Raw genomic sequence first — 18,169 nt, forward strand, 5'->3', positions numbered from 1 at the left:
TCCACTTGTGTCTGAAGGTCCAGATGTTTGAGCAGGCCTGTTAATAAACTAATTAACTGACTAAATGAGTGAATTATTTATTAGTCACATTTATATATGAACTACGATATATATGGAACGACCTTATATTTCATGGTCAAGAGATAGGGCTGAATTGTTCATATTGAACTTTTGACTGAAATGCCTTTTTGTGCTTGCCACTGTACAGTGATTTATTTTAATACTGTGAGTACAACTTTGACTTTACAGGTGTGTACATTTTCTGTAAATCTCCACCGCAATCAGGGTTTAAGGGTCACTGTTGATTTGCCGTCAGTTGGCATCACCCCATTTCTGCATATGGTGCGTTCTCTAGAGGGTTAGAAACAGAGGATTGGGGGGAGGGCGGGGTGGAGGGGTGGGCTCGGGGCCGCTGACGGGACATCGACAGGCGGCCCGTACTGGACGGACGCGCAGGGGAAACGCCATTCAGGCGCCTGTCAGGCCGCCCGGAGATGAAGAGCGGGACAGACAATGGGTCTGACGGCGGGTGTCAGCGAGACGGCCGGTCGTCATGGCGGCCCGCGTCAGATCAGCGGTGGTGTGGCGCGCCGCGCCACGGAGGAGCGCCCGGCTACCGAAAACAACCGGCACGCCGCGGCCGCACCGCCTGACGGCGACAGAGCCGGACAGGATGCGGCGCTCTCTGAAGAGCCCAGACAATGCCGGCGATGTCATCGCCCACCCCCCCCCCTCCTCCCCTCATCCTCCTCCTCCTCCTCCTTCCTCCTCACCACGCGAGTGTAGGGCATCAGGGGGCTGTTAGCTAAACCAAGTAACCTTTCCGTTCTTTTCATTTCCCTCCTCTCCCAAATTTGAATATGAAAAACCTTTCTTCTCTTTCCCCCAGTCAAAGGACCGTCACTTTAATGACATTTGGCAGTCGTTTGATTTATTAGGTTTCAGAAGGGGGGGCGGGTATGAAAACCCCCACTAAATATTTCATATGCCGTGATAATCCCTGTAATATTGGCAGCCGGAGTCGTGTACCTGCGTGGCGGGGAAGTGGGCCGCGTGGGTTCCTCTGTCAGACGGGTAAAACACCCGCGAAGCCGCTGAATAATAAAACAGCCTCAGTGAAATATTTAGACTTTGATTCTCATTAGAAAGAATCTTTAAAACATGAGGTGTGCGACTTACAGTAACGCGTCGTTAAAAAGAGAAAGGAACTCCGCGGAAACAAGGAGCGAGGGTGCTGTTTAAAAAATAAGAGCCTCGTGCCTTTCAGACAACTTCCAACGGCCGGGTTTCCCTCTGCTTACGTCTGCTTACCCTTCTCCTTACTGTATGCTACTATAGTAAAGGCTTTTTATCTACATTTTATTCAATGGACTTAAGTGGACTTGATCCTGAGTTTGGTTACACTGTTGTAAGTCGCTCTGGATAAGAGCGTCAGCTAAATGCCTATAATGTAATGTAATGTAATGAAGTGGATTTGTCTGAAAGTGCCGGTGGTTCTACTGCGTTCAGTAGAGCGCTGAGCAGGACTAGTCTGTAGTGATGCCAGGCTGTTTCCTAGAGAGAATGGTGGTTTTTCCACAGTGCGTTCACACAGTGGTTTACTGTAGTGATACCAGGCTGTGCCGTAGAGAGAGAATGGCGGTTTTCCCTCAGTACGTTCACACAGTGGTTTGCTGTAGTGATACCAGGCTGTGCCGTAGAGAGAGAATGGCGGTTTTCCCACAGTGCGTTCACACAGTGGTTTACTGTAGTGATATCAGGCTGTGCCGTAGAGAGAGAATGGTGGTTTTCCCACAGTGCGTTCACACAGCGGTTTACTGTAGTGATACCAGGCTGTGCCGTAGAGAGAGAATGGCAGTTTTCCCACAGTGCGTTCACACCGCGGTTTACTGTAGTAATACCGGGCTGTGCTGTAGAGAGAGAATGGCAGTTTTCCCACAGTGCGTTCACACAGTGGTTTACTGTAGTGATATCAGGCTGTGCCGTAGAGAGAGAATGGTGGTTTTCCCACAGTGCGTTCACACAGTGGTTTACTGTAGTGATACCAGGCTGTGCCGTAGAGAGAGAATGGCGGTTTTCCCTCAGTACGTTCACACAGTGGTTTACTGTAGTGATACCAGGCTGTGCTGTAGAGAGAGAATGGCAGTTTTCCCACAGTGCGTTCACACTGCGGTTTACTGTAGTGATACCAGGCTGTGCCGTAGAGAGAGAATGGTGTTTTTTCCACAGTGCGTTCACACAGTGGTTTAGTGTAGTGGTCACACTGAATGCACCCTGAGGTGTGGCTGTTCGATCAGCACTGTTCCTCGTTTGTGTTGTAATCAGCGCTCAGAGCCCTGGACGCCAGCCCCGCCCTGCAGGTTGGACCAATCATTAAGCGGCGCGTGCGGAGAATCAGGAGGCCGACGTCGTTCCCGCCGTCCCCGGCGGACCGCTGTCCTTGCCGTACGCGCGGTTTACACGGCCCCGCCCCCCCACGCCAGGATCGATGGCTTTGATCGCGGCCGTCTCAGCTCGCCGTCTGAAGCGCTCGCAGGCCCCGGCGGCTATCGAGCCACTTCCTGCCTCTGATCAATACCGCCGCCATGCGAGCGCGCGGGGCTTCCGAATTTCCCGCTAATTATGGAGGAGGCGCCTCTGAGCGGGAGGGAGACCCGGGCCGCTCGCGGGACCTTCCCCTTTGAGCTGCTCTTCATCTCTGCAGCGTCCCGCCGATCGGTGCAGAGGGGACTGTGTGCGCTCTTACTGTGAAATACACAGCGTACGTTCCCCTCACAGCGCTTTTACTGAAGAGGTCAATTGAGTCTGTATGCAGAGTGCATGTGCATGTTGCTGGGAGGGCTTCATGTACAGTGCAGCACCAGCTTTCACTCATTTCATTGTGCCTTCTTTCTTCCTCCCAATTCCAGTTATTTATTTTTCAAAACTGCCTTAAATTCGTCTTGTGTTTTTGTTTCCCATAACGCTTTTCAGATCTAAACTTTTTGGTATAAAGCAATGCATCATGGGTCCAGTAAACTTGTGGTTTTTGATGCATTATCACAGCACTTACAGCACTTCAGCACTTAGAAGTTCACTCACTGAGTGAAAGAGGGTGCGTGTACTTTGTGCGGCGTCTGAAGGTTATGCTAAGTTCTGATGTGAGTCATGTGCTCTAATGTGGTCGGACGAATCGCAAACAAGCCGTTCCTCTTGAGCTTGTGCAGATGTCTGCGGCGCTGGCGGGCCTGTGGCAGGGCTGTGTTTGCTCGCTGGGCGTCGTTGGTGAGGGATTGTTTCTTCCCCTCACTTCCTTGGCAAGAGTCAAACCCCTCTATCCACGTTTGACCCCGTGGTGACACTCTCTGTAGACGTTGATGTATTGCTGAACAGTGTGGTTAAAGAGATTGTTATGGACCACCGTGACTGTGTTGTTAACAATGCTGAACACCACATTTATTCAGACCTCTCAGTATTGCAAAGATTATCACCTGAATAGACCGTTTATATCATTCAGAATTTTAAACTGTAATGAACTTCATTATGTTGACTTGGGTTAATATTCTCTATTCCACAACTGAGCAGCTGCTGCTTAATGCCGGTTTGGAGGGACCCAGTATTGCCTGGTGTTGCTCCAGATTGAACAAGCAAATCTTTTTGGGCAATTCAAAAGGTACTACTTGTACAAAATGTACTGATTGTATAGAAATTACTGAAGGAGTCAAATTAAATGTACTGAATGTACTGATGACTCAGTGAACGAAATGTACTGAAAGATTCAATTGGTACAAAAACTTGAGAAGTAGCCAAGTGGAACGACTCCCTGAGTGTATGTAGCCTACTGATGCCTGCTTACAAGCAGCAGCGAGACAAACAGAAACAGGAAGTGGTACGTTTGGTGAATGAAGTGTTCAGATTTTTGAAAAATAATGTCACAGCTGCTAGTGACAGGAGCTTGAGACAGACGGGCAGAAATTAACAGTAAATGGTATATTCCGCAAACTGTTTCTTAACAGTTAATCTGAGAAAGTAACTTGAATGACTTGAAAGTTTGATTTGTTTTGTTGTACTGACTCGAACCTACTGATGCTTTTTAAGGAATCAAACTTCCCAATGCTAGCATTTCACAGTTTATCTAGAGTAACTCAGTAAAAGGCATATCCCAAATTAGTTATATTTGTTTATTAGTAGACTGCTGTTGTTTACAACTCTGAAGACTGGAGGGGTGGTAGTCTGCTAGCCTGGCTAGCAGGAGATGGCTGCTCTCGGTATCCTCCCTGGGTGTGTTACCATGCCGAAGAGTGTTGGCCGTGGTGTGATGACGCAGACTTACCGGAGAGGCACACTGGCTAATCGGGCTCGGAAGAAAGGCCCGGTCAGCGGAGGGGCGGTGTGGGGCTAACGGGGGAGGTAGCGCGGGGCTAACGGGGGAGGCAGCGCGGGGCTAACGGGGGGGGGTAGCGCGGGGCTAACGGGGGAGGTAGCGCGGGGCTAACGGGGGGGGTAGCGCGGGGCTAACGGGGGAGGTAGCGCGGGGCCAACAGGGGAGGTAGCGCAAGGCTAACGGAGGAGGTAGCGCGGGGCTAACGGAGGAGGTAGCGCGGGGCTAACGGGGGAGGTAGCACGGGGCTAACGGGGTAGGTAGCGCGGGGCTAACAGGGGAGGTAGCGCGGGGCCAACAGGGGAGGTAGCACGGGGCTAACGGGGTAGGTAGCGCGGGGCTAACGGGGGAGGTAGCGCGGGGCTAACGGAGGAGGTAGCGTGGGGCTAACGGGGTAGGTAGCGCGGGGCTAACGGGGGAGGTAGCGCGGGGCCAACAGGGGAGGTAGCACGGGGCTAACGGGGTAGGTAGCGCGGGGCTAACGGGGGAGGTAGCGCGGGGCTAACGGAGGAGGTAGCACGGGGCTAACGGGGTAGGTAGCGCGGGGCTAACGGGGGAGGTAGCGCGGGGCTAACGGAGGAGGTAGCACGGGGCTAACGGGGGAGGCGGCGCGGGGCTAACGGGGGAGGCGGCGCGGGGCTAACGGGGTAGGTAGCGCGGGGCTAACGGGGGAGGCAGCTCGGGGCTAACGGGGAGGTAGCGCGGGGCTAACGGGGGAAGTAGCGCGGGGCTAACGGGGGAGGCAGCGCGGGGCTAACGGGGGAGGCAGCGCGGGGCTAACGGGGGAGGTAGCGCGTGGCTAACGAACCCGGCCGCTGACGAGGAAGCGAGCCGCCATGCGACCGCGCGGTGGGGGCGAGTGTCGGTAGCACGGAGCCGAGCCGACACGCGGGATCATTCACAGATCGCACGCGTGCACGGCTAGTTAAGGCAGATAATCAGAGCTGCCTGGGACTTAATTAGACACAACAGGCGTCGGTTCTGCGGGGCCAGGCAGCCAGGCTCGCAGCCCTTGAAGCCGCCGGCTGGTAATTTGCACACAGCGATATATTCACGCCTGACAACCGCCCGGCAAACAAATTAACCTCCAGCAGGCGGCGCGGCGCGGCGGAGTCCCGCTCGCCCGCTTCGCTCGCTCGCCCGCTTCGCTCGCTCGGCCCGCCGCCGGGGCCCCGGCTCCGGAGCCGCCAATTACCGCCGGGCTCCCAAATTGTGAAGACGAGCAGAACTGACACCCATAAGCCGCGCATCACTGTAATCAGATCTAAATGAAGGCTGTGCACCGCCGACCGCACACCTGTGCCTGGGACGAGGCGACGGGGTCCTGTCAGCGCTGGGGCCGTGGTGGGGGGGCGGGGGGGGGGGGGCAGTCAGCCGGCCCCCGACACTGACATTCACATCCGCACCAATCACAGTGCTCGCGGTTATGAGAGCAGACATCCTGTATGTGCCAGCATTCCTTATATCCTTATATTCCTTATACCGCCTTACAGCGCATTAACTCACCTTTATTTACTCCATCGTTTGTATGTGTCTCATGTCATGATGCGCACTGGTTCTTTTTGTACGGATCGTGAAATAAATTGATATCTAATCACAAGCATGATTAAATTTAGGGACAGAACCCTCAGAGAGGGACAGAGTAGCTGGGAACAGGGTGATGGGGTAATTCCTTTTTTCACTGGCATTTTAGTGTGTGACAGAGATAGAGAGAACTCATTCAGTGAATGAACAATTAAGTGCAGATCTTCTCCTTTCACCCTCACGAGATCCAGGAAAACGTAACAAACTAAAACAGCGAAGACAAAATAAACACAGCAGCTTTTCAGCCCGGTTTCCTGCACTTGGCTTCTCTCAGCTTCTGCCGATCTGCCAGTCCTGCCCAGGTGTGTGCCCACTTCACCAGCAGGCATGGCCAGCTTTCTGCACAAGCATATGAGTTAATCATCTTGGTTTTTTTTTTCTAATGAGGCACTGTGATCAGACCTGACCGTGTGTGTTATTGACTGTAAAGAGCCTTGGGGAGCTGAGCGGATCTTTTAGGTGTGACCTCCTGTGTCTCCCCCCCCCCCCCCCCCCCCCACAGCCTTCGGAGCGAATCCGCATCGAGGTCGTCTCCCTGAGCCTGAGGCCGGACTCGCGAGTGGCCAGGGACCCCGACGTCGTCCGGCTGTTTGTGGAGTACCGCTTCCTGGACCTGCCGTCCGAGGAGACGCCCCTGTCCCTGCCCAAACCGCAGGCCGGCCAGAGCATCCACTACAACTACAGCAAAGGTGAGGCGCCCAGAAGGACACACTTCACTCCGCGGTACAGCGTCCCGACTGTAAGCGACTGTTAGTATGTTCATTTACATGGAGTTTGACCTATCCATATTTTATTTCTTTTTTAACCACTTCTTATTATTACGTTACTTATTTATCTTACTTTTATATTAGCTTGAATTGTGTTCACCTCCTCGGTCTATGGTAGTGTCATAAAATATGCAGATTATTTATTTGGAATTCATTGAAGAAGGTATTTATCAAGCCCCCCAGGACCGCCATCCTCCCTGTCTTTTTCTTTTTCTTTCTCTCTTTCTCTCTCTCCCCAGCTCTCTTCCCCCTCTCTCTCTCTCTCTCTCTCTCTCCCTCCCTCCGTCCCTCCCTTCCTGTCCCCAGCACTCTCCCCCCCCTCTCTCCTCTCTCTCTGCCAGGAGGAGGACTGATTAGGCATGTCTATGTGGTGCGAATCAGGTTGAGCAGAATATCATCTTTAATAAAAATGAGATTTACCTGAAAGGCAGAGTACATTGAAATTAATAGAGTCATCAGGTTCAGCTGTGTCTGCGAGCAATAAGGGACTTAATATAGACACAGAGATTTAAAGCTCACTCTCCCAATTTAATCCTTCCATTATTTGGTATGTTTTCACTGTAATATTTCATTCAGATGTTTTGCAACACAATATAAATGTTTTTGTTTCTACGTTTATGGAAGACATAATGAAATATTTAAGTCAATCCATCTCACAGAACCTGTACTTACAGGACTAATGCTTTATTTGTATATACAGTTAAATGAAAAAGTATTGGGACTGTGACACAATTTTTGTTGTTTTGGCTCTGTACATATTGAATGTGAAATAAAACTATAAATATGAGGATGAAGTGCAGACTGTCAGGTTTAATTTGAGGGTATTTATATCCATATCAGGTGATCTTTGTAGGAATTACAGCCCTTTTTTATAGGCTACATAGCCCTCCAACTCCCACCCCACCGTTTTAGGGAAAACTATGCATAAAACACTGGTGCATTGCTCACTACTACCACAGCAAGCAATTATGTTTAGAATAAGTGATGTGATCATTTTAACTTTTATCATTCTATTATTTCAAATAGCAGATATGAGTACTATTCTAAAATCAGTAGCACACGTCATATTTAGTTGAACTAAATAATCTTTCACTACACTGCCCCCCCCTGCTTTACACATAGCCCAGTGGTATATTAAAACATTAAAACTCTGACAGCGTCCTTTTCTTTTGAAATACTCTTATAGAAAAAAGATCAGTTTTGCAGCAAAAGGAAAATATACTGTTTACTGTCTGTTCAGATATGCTGACAGTGATGGGTAGAGACAGTTTTTTTTGCTTTTGACTTATAAATAAAAGCAGGTTTATCCAGTGCTGTGTGTGTTTTATTCCCAGCTCTCTGAATTTCAGGAGGAAACTGGGAACAGTAGATTGTCTGCAAAGTGAAGGGAAAATAATGGTGTGGGGCCACACCAGGCACAGCGTGTGCAACAGAAAAAGCTAAATCAATGGACTACAAGTCCAGGGGACATTGTGTGTTTCGCACTTCCTCGCCAAGGCCCTCATGAATTATTTCCCTTTAAGGGGATGAAAGTGAGTGTGTTAGTGCAGCATTAAACTGCTTCCCCCTGGTTGGGCATGAATAAGCAGCCCCACCTCGGGGCATTCCTGGGCCCCGCTGTAGATACCAGGCTCCCGCGCTGCCTCTCTTCACACGCGCGTCTGTTTCATGTCACATACAAACACAAGCGCTGTCTCTCATTCTTTAGCCAATTAGGCAGCGTGTATATATGGAGAGAAAAAAAAAACAAGCACTGCGGTTGTGAAGGAAAAACCTTGTGTTGTCAGTTAGTGGACTTGTTTTTGAACCTCCTGCTTCGAGCGGAAGCTTAGCTTAGCTTGTCTAGTCCAGGGCAATTTATTTCACTTGCTAGAGTAGTGAAGATATCTTTATAAATTACGGTGTGTGGATGAAAACATATTTATCCTTTAACTTATTTTTTTTAATGATACACACCACTACTATTTCATTATTCATGATCCTCACCCAAAGGATAACATTCCCAATATGCGCTATAAATACATGTGTTTGGGTTTGTCTGTCAGCATGAAAAGGATGCTGTGATGCTGTTTTACCTCAGGAAGTCAAGGAGGATGCGGTCTGTGATCGTTTGCTATGCAAATACGCTCATCCGGGGCAAGTTGTGTTCTTACACGTTTTGTAGCGATCGCCTGTCTCTGGTGACTGTAGCTAAAGTTCATTTGTACAACCGTGTCAGTTAGCATATCCATACCCATATCTTAGCGGCCATATCATAGTCTTGAGCGTTGCCGGAATGTTCTGAAACGTTGAACGGTAAGACAACGATTATGCAGAAGAGCCACGTTCGCGAGCGGAGATGGCTCCTGTTCCTCATGGCCGGGTCAGTAATGCCTGCAGTGCCTTTCTCCTGCTGGAGCTAATGACTCCAGAAGAGCTTCTGCAGGACTCTGTGCTCCCCAGGCGCTCATCGAGTGTAAAATATCTCTGTTGCTGCTGTTCCGGCGGCTCCGCTAGCTCCGCTAGCTCCGCTAGGCTAACATCTCTCCTCGCGTTGGGGCGCCCGGGCTGGAACTGGGGGGGGGGGGGGTGGTTAAATCACCGCTGTTGTCAGAGAGGACAAGCCCCCTGCCTGCCGTACAGCCACATTATCACCGGCTCCTCGGGCCAGGAAAGGGGTATTAAACCCCCCCCCTGCCCTGCTCCGCCCCCGGCCTGCAGGCCACGGGCTCTCCCTATTGAGAGGGCCCCCGTGTCGTTAACAGGGGATGACAGTTAGGCAGGGCGCTGCCCCCCCCGGCCGTCCCCCGTCCTGACAGGGCACACCTAAACCTGCCTGCTCACTGACGCCGGCCCACATGATGGCTGGATTTAAACCCCCCCCCCCCCTCGCCCTCCCCCTCTCCCCCTCCTCCGGCCTCCGTCTGAGCAAACGGACAGGTGGGGGGAACTGGGGGGGGTGGGGAGGGGGGGGGGTGAATCCCCGCTGCCTCGGCTTCCTGTCCAACTTCCTAAACGGAATACGTGAACTTTGTAATGTCAGATTGTGTCGGGTAACGGGCGCCCTCTTGTCCTGACAGTGATCTACGTGGACGTGGAGGATAACCGGGCCAGGCGCGAGCTCTTGAGGTCCGTGCTCCTGGGAGATGCCAGACAACTGGAAAGGTAAATATCAGTGACAAAAAAAAAGAGAGAAATGTTGATTTTTCTTCTCTGTATTTCTCTCTCTCTCCCCCCCTCACCACCGCCTGTCTGAGCTGTAATGAGGAAGCTGCAGTTCAGCCCAGACAGACAAGTCTGGCCAGCGCGAGCGTGAGCTGGGCTTCCATCGCTGACCCCGCCCCCCTGAACACACTGTCCGGCTGTCCGTCAGATCCGCGAGACAGCCCAGAGAGCTCTGCGGCCGGCCCCAGTGCTGGAGCCAGGAAAGGGTTAACACCCCCTCCTAATAATAATAATAATAATAATAATAATAATAATAAAGAACACGGCCTTAAAGAGGATGAAGAGTAAATACACTTTAGATTACAGGGTCTTCACATCACTTCATCTGCATACAGGCTTTAGTGTCAGAGCCATGGCACTGGGGTTCTTCTCCCTCCATATCTCAGCGTATTCTCTTCTGCTGAGGAGGCTTTTCTGAAAGGCCTGGTTCGGAGCATCGCTGGAGTATCAGAGGCGCTGAAATTGAAAAGTTACTCTCTCATCCCGCCGGTACTTCAAGCACCTTGCGCGTTTCGCTCGTCTCCATGGCTACGTAATGCTCCCCCCATCTTAACCGCTGCCTGCACTTCACGGGGAAAATAACACACACGCCAAATTAAGACACGTATGTTTCCATTTGATTTATTATCTCTCAGTGCAACTGGAAGTGCACGTGGTGTCTATACGCTCTGGTTTTTCACGCGCGCGTGTGTGTGTGCGTGTGTGTGTGTGTGTGCGTGCTTAAAGAAGCTCTGTGATGTGCGGGGTGCCAGATCAGTACAGGAAGCACAGATATCTCGGGAGGCTTTGACCGAGCCTGTTTTCATCTCTACGCGGCACAGCAGTCCTTACCGCCACCGTCCCCCCCGCTCTTCCGTAATGGCCCCCTCTTCATTTCACATATATATTATCTGACAGTAATTGGACGTTAAATTCGCTGTTGACGACCGCTGAAGTGCCACCCAAGAGTAATCTGGCTGCCAGGACGTACCGTTGGCAAGAAATTGACAGCTGATGTCAGTTGCTCTACAGACGGATGTTTTATGCAGACACCGTTTCCGATTCGGGATGCCAGGCCGATTCTAATCCGATTCGGCTGTGAAGCGTTTCAGGGGTTTACCGTCACTGGAAGGAAGCGGGGGGAGAACTTTATATTTAGCTTCTTTTTTTTTTTTTTAAATTCCAGCAGCGATGATTTCCGTTTTTTTGTCGTTCGTTTGTTTTTTGCTGTACCATGAGTGATAGGGCTTTGACCGTTTTATCAGCGTTTTTTGTAATATTCAATTATTAGCCTTTGAGTTTTGGGGAACGGCGTTTTGCCGGAATCGGATCGCGTTCGGCTTCGCGCTCATTTGACTCGACCTGATCCTTATCGGGGGGCTTCAAAGTGGCGCGTCTCACAGACGCTCGGGGTTTCGGGAGATACTCCCGAGGCATATCAAAATAAGAGCGCGCTGCGGTGAATTCCAGCCCTTTGGCCCGAGCGTCCTGGCCATCGCTCAAGCCGCTAACGTGGATCAGCCCCTGCAGATCGCTGTAATTATACGCAGAGAGGGAGCAGGGGAAGCGGGGGCTCGGATATTGTTTGAAAAATATGAGGTAGTGTTTACCCCCCTGGGTGAAAAATTTCCTTTATCAGTTGGATTTAAAAATAAAAAAATAATAATAATAATAATTTAGACCAGACTTTTTTCTGAGAAGTATTATAGGCAGAGAGAGAGAGAGAGAGAGATGGAGAGAGAGAGGGAGAGAAAGAGAGAGAGAGGGGGAAGATGTTGGCCTGGAGCGAGCCCTGGGTGATTTATTTGTCGCAGTGGAATGGCGGGAGCGGCGGTGTCATTGTTGACGTTTGGATCAGAACGAAAGCGTTTCTGGCGAGCGACAAAAGTGCCGACTGAGTGCGTGACTGAGCGATTGCCATCGGAATGCGATCGACTCACCCCGATTGGCAGCTCCTTTTGGCCTTTCTGTTCCAGCCCTGTGTGTTTGTGTTTGCGGCACCCTCTGCTAGTGCGTAAATGAGCAGGTATATGCCAGTGTGTAAATGAGCAGGTAGTACCCTCTGCTAGTGCATAAAGGTGCAGGTATATGCTAGTGTGTAAATGAGCAGATAGTACCCTCTGCTAGTGCGTAAATGAGCAGGTATATGCCAGTGTGTAAATGAGCAGGTAGTACCCTCTGCTAGTGCATAAAGGTGCAGGTATATGCTAGTGTGTAAATGAGCAGGTATATGCTAGTGCGTAAAGGAGCAGATAGTACCCTCTGCTAGTGCGTAAAGGTGCAGGTATTTGTTAGTGTGTAAATGAGCAGGTATATGCTAGTGCGTAAATGGACAGGTATATGCTAGTGTGTAAATGGACAGGTATATGCTAGTGTGTAAATGGACAGGTATATGCTAGCGTGTAAATGGACAGGTATATGCTAGTGCGTAAATGGACAGGTATAAGCTAGTGTGTAAAGGAGCAGGTATATGCTAGTGTGTAAATGGACAGGTATACGCTAGCGTGTAAATGGACAGGTATATGCTAGCGTGTAAATGGACAGGTATATGCTAGTGTGTAAATGGACAGGTATATGCTAGTGTGTAAATGGACAGGTATATCGGCAGACGGATTACCGTGCAGCTCAGGGGCAGTACTCCCCTACCGCACTTCATAAAAGCATGAAAAACGCATGCCTGACCAGTTTAACTGCAGCCTCAGTGCAGTCAGGCTCCCGGGCCAGCTGAAGACAGCCGTTATCCATCACGATCATCTCTCTGATGAAAGCTTGGGCAGGGAAGACACTGAGGCTGTGGCTCCCAACACGCAGAATGGAGCCTCATTTGTAGGCCTTTGGGGGAAAAAGATGGGGTCGCAAGTCATTCCTATTAATGTAGTTTTCTGTTGCATAAACCATTTAAGAGTGTAATAACATGTACTGTTGTGTTTATAAAATGTTTGTGCCATTTTTGGGTCATGGAGTGATAGTGAAAGCAGATTGGGTGCGGAACAGAACCGGTCGCCCCACCATCACTTTTACGAACGTTACCCAAAGAACATTAGCCGGGTCCTACTCATGGGATAATGAACTCCACATTAAATCTGGCCGGTACAATGTGATCCAGAAGCCCTGCTTGCCTCTGAAGGGCTCGTGGAGCTGGGTAAATGCAGAACTGTCAGAGTGACGTTTTTTCGCCGTGTTTCTGTTTCCGCAGCATAAAGTTCACGGTGGTGAGCGACCCCCCAGAGGAGGAGCAGGACCTGGAGTGTGAGGACGTGGGCGTGGCCTTCCTGAGGGTCCCCCAAATCCTGGAGCTGCAGCAGGACCTGATAGACACCAGCTTGGACAGTGGGTATCTGTGCAAACACACGGTCATTAGCACATTACCGCATTGCTATGTATCACTATACAGAAGTAAATCAGAAGTAACGAAAACATTAGACTAAAAGGATTAAAAAAAAATTTTCCTAGCAACATCCTTGTAGTCCAGTGGGGAAATTTGAAGGTTGAAGGAAAGCTAGTCCCAGTGCACTCAAATATTGCACGTGAAGAGTTGTCATACTTTTCAGACAAATTGATTTAGTACTTGGGGGAGAAATGAACAATGGTAGAAGGCAGCCCTTGTGATGCGTCTGATGTGTTCAGATGTGTCATATTACACTTGCAGTGCTCACTTTGTTGTGAACACGATCATCGCTCCCCCACCCCTGCCTGGCTGACAGCTCAGCCTGTGTAGAGGAGCCTCAAACCGGGATATCATTTATTGAATGGAGGGAGAATGGCAGGTATTGCGTGTGAGTGAGGAGAAGTGTCTACAGGAGTGCTTCACAATAAAATAATAATAACCGCAATAATACACACCATTAAAAAGTAAGGGATATTCACGTTTGAAAGCCCCATACTTTCATGTTTATTAATTCAAAGCTGTGTTGGTGGCATAACAAGATAGTTGTTTTTAAAAAATTCCAAGTGCAGTTTGATGTTGGATTGCCGTTGGCTTGAAAGAATGGGCGGGTGTGCATAAAGCATTGACCGGGAATGGGGGGGGGGGAGTGTGAATGTATGTACCCCCGCACTCGGGGGGGGGGCGGCTGTGTTTTAGCACTTTTTCGGAGGGAGCACTTGTTTGTTCTCTTGTCAGGACTCGACAAAAATACGAAACATCAGACAAACCTGATGGATGCTGGATTTCTCACTGGGGACGGAACGCATTTCTGCTTTAATGCTCTCCCCTCTGGAGGGATCCGTCCCGCCCCACCCCACCGCCCGTCCCGTTTGTTTAAAAACACGCGTTAGGTTCCATTTGCGTGTGTGCAGGCGCGCGGTGCACACACGCTTGTGCGTTCAGCGTGCTGCAAATTGAAAGGAGAGAATAATCACGAGCGCAAAGAGAAGCAGTGAGTGAACAGCGTGGCGAACAGCGCAGTCATTACACCGCCACCGCTCAGCGCGGTCTCAGTAACCATGCGTAATGACTGTGCCCGTGCGCCACGCCTGTGTGTTTGCATACCTGTGTTCTCCTCCCTTCCCGAATCAGACGCACGCGCCTCCCTGCGCCTCCCTCCTCAGGGAGATCACAGCTGTCATTTGCCCCCTTTATTCCCTGTGTTTGGTGCACTCTGGAAGCATTTATGCCCGTGTCAGTGTAAATGAGCTGGGCTCCAGTGTAAGCTTCTCACCTGCGAGGAGCTGTGTGTGTGCGTGTGTGTGTGCGTGATATGTGTGCATGTGTACGCGTTTGCATGTGTGTGTGTGCGTGCGTGTGTGTGCGTGCACGTGTGTGTGCGTGATGTGTGTGCATGTGTGTGCGTGCACGTGTGTGTGTGCGTGTGTGTGCGCGTGCGCGCGTGTGTGTGTGTAGGTGTGTGCAGGAGTGTGCGTGTGCTCTGCAGTGTAGTTTTGGCAGGACTGACTCTGGCTCTGTTCCCCTGCAGTTGTGGACGTGCAGGACAGCAGGGCGGTGGTCGGCAGCCTGAAAGTCACCGTGGAGGCTCTGCAGGCCCTGCAGTGCATCATGGGAAAGTCCCCGCTCACGCCCCCACCTCTTTCTCCGCCTTAACACCCCAAAACACACAACCCGCTTTTCACAAGCTGGCGTCTGCATAGGTATTTTTGTCTCATTTATAAAGTTGTACATTTTTATGTGCGCCTTCTTAATCTCGCGCAAGAGAGACGCGGTCGCCGCATCTGCGTCTCCTCTGCGTCGACCGTGCGCTCGATTAGCCTAGCGCAGTAGCGCAGCTGGGATTGGATACACCTTATTTGTGTAACGTGTGGCGTGGACGCGCGTTCGTTTTTTAATAAAATAACTCCTTCCGGCGAGCCAGCTCAGGATTTAAACCCCCCGCGTACAGTTCGGAAAATAAAGTTTGCTGTTATCCTTAATCACGGCAGCGACTGAAAAGCCAGTTAAGCCTCATTAGGAGTTCTTGGCTATGACGATTTTATTGGAAGTGGGAGACGAAAATTGCCTGGATTAATGTGTTAATCCGCCTCTTTAAAATGCTAATGTCCATTTTATGCCCATTAAATCTCAGCATGCTTTTTTCTTTGATGCGTGCAATTTCTATCAATTAAATATAGAGCAGCGAAACAGATTAATTCTGCTGCTTCCAGTGCGGATTCTTTCGGGTTCAGATTTGCCTCGAACGGGGAGAGAGGGGGAAAGAAAACGCGCGAAACTGTTCTACGAAATGTGAATTATCAAAAAAAGGCTGCAAGACTAAAACTTCAATAAATGTGTGGTTTTCTTAACGAGTGAATTAGTCTATTGATCGAAACGGCGAAATGAAGATTTAAGGGTGACACTTTGTGAGATTGTGAAATGTAGAATTTGATGTTACATTTTTCATATTTGTTTTTCTCTTTTCGAGTCTTTGGGAAATGGTCCAAGTAAACATTTAACAGGTGATTCTGTTCAGCAGAGACACTTAAGTGTATAGAGGTAGATATTTTGGTAATATTTTGAATACAAATAGCTGCCTAGTAAGTTGCATATAACTGTATTATACGTAAATGATATTCTTGATTGTTAGAGAGAGAAATTGTAAATCAACACTGTATTTTCAGAGAGCTGTGATGTGATGTCATTTACAATGCTTTATTGTAAACCAATAATGTCTGTATTCATAAGTCTTTTTTTCTTATCATTATGCTCTATAAAGACCACCATGCTGAGTATTTGTGAAATGATTTTCAATGTATTTTATATATTTATTTATTAAATGAAATGTAAGGCTTATATGTTCAGTGAGATCATATTTGGCATTTGAAAAGATACTATTTATTTTACCTTTTTTAACGACAGTCAGTATGTACATTTCAGTCAGCTATTATATTTAGCCTCTTTAGCGAAGAGACATTTTCAGTGTTGTAACTTCTGTAAGGGTTGTGTCAGTAAAGCGTGTGTGTGTGTGTGTGTGTGTGTGTGTGTGTCCATGACGGTACATCATTCACAGGTTGCTGAGCCTCCTCGTTTGGTTCAAGGCTCAGGACATAACACACCTTAACTTTGGACAGAGAGCATGCCTCGTGTTTGGTGTTTAATTTCACATCCTCGTGAATCGTTAATTGTATGCTGGCGTCAGGCTCATGCCCCATTTACAAGACAGGAAGTGACATCGTTGATCTTATGGTCAAGTACCTCAGGTACCTTGTGGCTGACCATGAGCTGCTTCCACATTTTCCACCCTGAGGCACATTGTTTGAGAGACATTTTAAATGATTTAAATAAAACCATGTCTATTGTACAGACTATGATTGTTGTGGACTAATTTCTATTTATTTATCTGATTTACTGATGGGTATGTTCCATTCCTCCTTATTTGCTTTCTAGCGGGGCAGTGCATGAGTGCTATTTCCAATACCACTCATGCACTGTGCTAAAGAAAAATACAGTGCTGCAATAATACTGTCTCATACAGTGGTTTAGTTCATGAACCTGTTCATATACAGTACCTGTCCCATTATTTAGCATCCTGTTCGCTCTGAGTGCTGCTCATCATACGCGGGTTTTTCCTGCGTAGAGATTCGATTGGATTTTTCCTGCGTAGAGATTCGAGCCGGCTCGATTGGATTTTGTGCAGCCTCCACAAAATTCTCCCCGGTGTTGGCACACAAAACTTAAATACAAGGGTTGCGCTGGGTGGATTTCTATCATTTGTACCTGCGATGGCGGCTTTACTCCAACGTGGCGTGGTATCGGTACTGTAATCGGTACAGTGCACCAGGACAGGCCCAACTGAAGAAAAACGCAAAGCAGCAGCGGGAGTCCGTGATCAGACATCGCTCTGAGTTCACTCCGTTCGGACAGGTAAATATTGTTTTCTTTTGCTCCCAGGCACGTCCAATATTTTCAAAAACGTTTCCTAAATTACATCCTATCGGTTGTATGAGTTTTCAGCTTTGCAGATAGGGCCCGTAGAATGACCTGTTTTTTTAGAAGGAGAGTTTGCAGGAAGGAGCACGTGAAAAGATGGTACAGTCATTAAAAAAATATCACTGCCCATTAAAAAGCATAATTCACATTGCTAATAAGAGGTAAATCTGAACACGTGATCGTGATTAAAGTACCGCCTCTTTCTCGTTTTTTCGCCAGGAAAAACCCTGTCGTAATGCGGTCGATTTTCTCTGTTTGCAAACATTTCCTCTTCCGTATAAGCATATGTAAAGCATTCAGTGGGATGAGTAATTCATTAAAAATCTACCTAATTTTCTGTGATGTATTAAATCTCCGCTTCAGTAATCATGGCCCATTTCATTTAGCAAATTAGGCGCCCACTACTTTGTGTGATTAAAGCCCTGGAAAATGAGGCCCGCGCTTGTATTAGCGACCATTCAAAGGCTGCTAATGGCCAAGAGATGGAATAGATTATGAGACAATTCATTACCGTTCAGCGGCAGGAAGGACGGACTATCTGCATACCCTCAGAACCATCTGTGTTCTAATGGCCGCGGTAATGGGCCGCCATCTTGGGAAAGGGCTCTCGGATGACGTCCATGCAATATTAATCTGGCGATGTGAAGTGCCAGTCGGTTGGAATGATTTGGCGTTCTCGCCGGCGAGGGAACCGGAGAGCAAGGCTGGCAAGCGAGCGGGGGACTCTGTGGGGGCCGTCCCGGGCGAGGACCAGGGCACCCTGGTCTTCCCGCCAAACGCTCGCCACGTCACGTCATGGCAACACGCAGATTTGGGCCGAGGCCCACCGCACCAGCCCCAGGAAGCACGAGCGGGTGAGTCCTGCTTTTACACCTCTGACCCTGGGATGCTCACGGCAGCCTCCCTGGGCTGGGT

At 49.3% G+C, this 18,169-nt stretch overlaps 1 protein-coding gene across 1 annotated transcript in view; it reads left to right on the top strand.

The window, feature by feature from the left end:
• Positions 1-16,632, top strand: part of rpgrip1l (RPGRIP1 like) — a 60,658-nt gene extending 44,026 nt beyond the window's left edge. The window contains exons 23-26 of the mRNA XM_035396390.1: positions 6,447-6,633; positions 9,771-9,855; positions 13,091-13,224; positions 14,811-16,632. Of these exons, the coding sequence (XP_035252281.1) occupies positions 6,447-6,633; positions 9,771-9,855; positions 13,091-13,224; positions 14,811-14,935 (531 nt within the window). The 3' untranslated portion in view covers positions 14,936-16,632. The remainder of the gene's footprint in view (positions 1-6,446; positions 6,634-9,770; positions 9,856-13,090; positions 13,225-14,810) is intronic.
• Positions 16,633-18,169: the final 1,537 nt, after the last annotated feature.

The sequence above is a fragment of the Anguilla anguilla genome, chromosome 16, assembly GCF_013347855.1.
Source record: "Anguilla anguilla isolate fAngAng1 chromosome 16, fAngAng1.pri, whole genome shotgun sequence".
In the NCBI taxonomy this organism is placed as follows: Eukaryota; Metazoa; Chordata; class Actinopteri; order Anguilliformes; family Anguillidae; genus Anguilla; species Anguilla anguilla.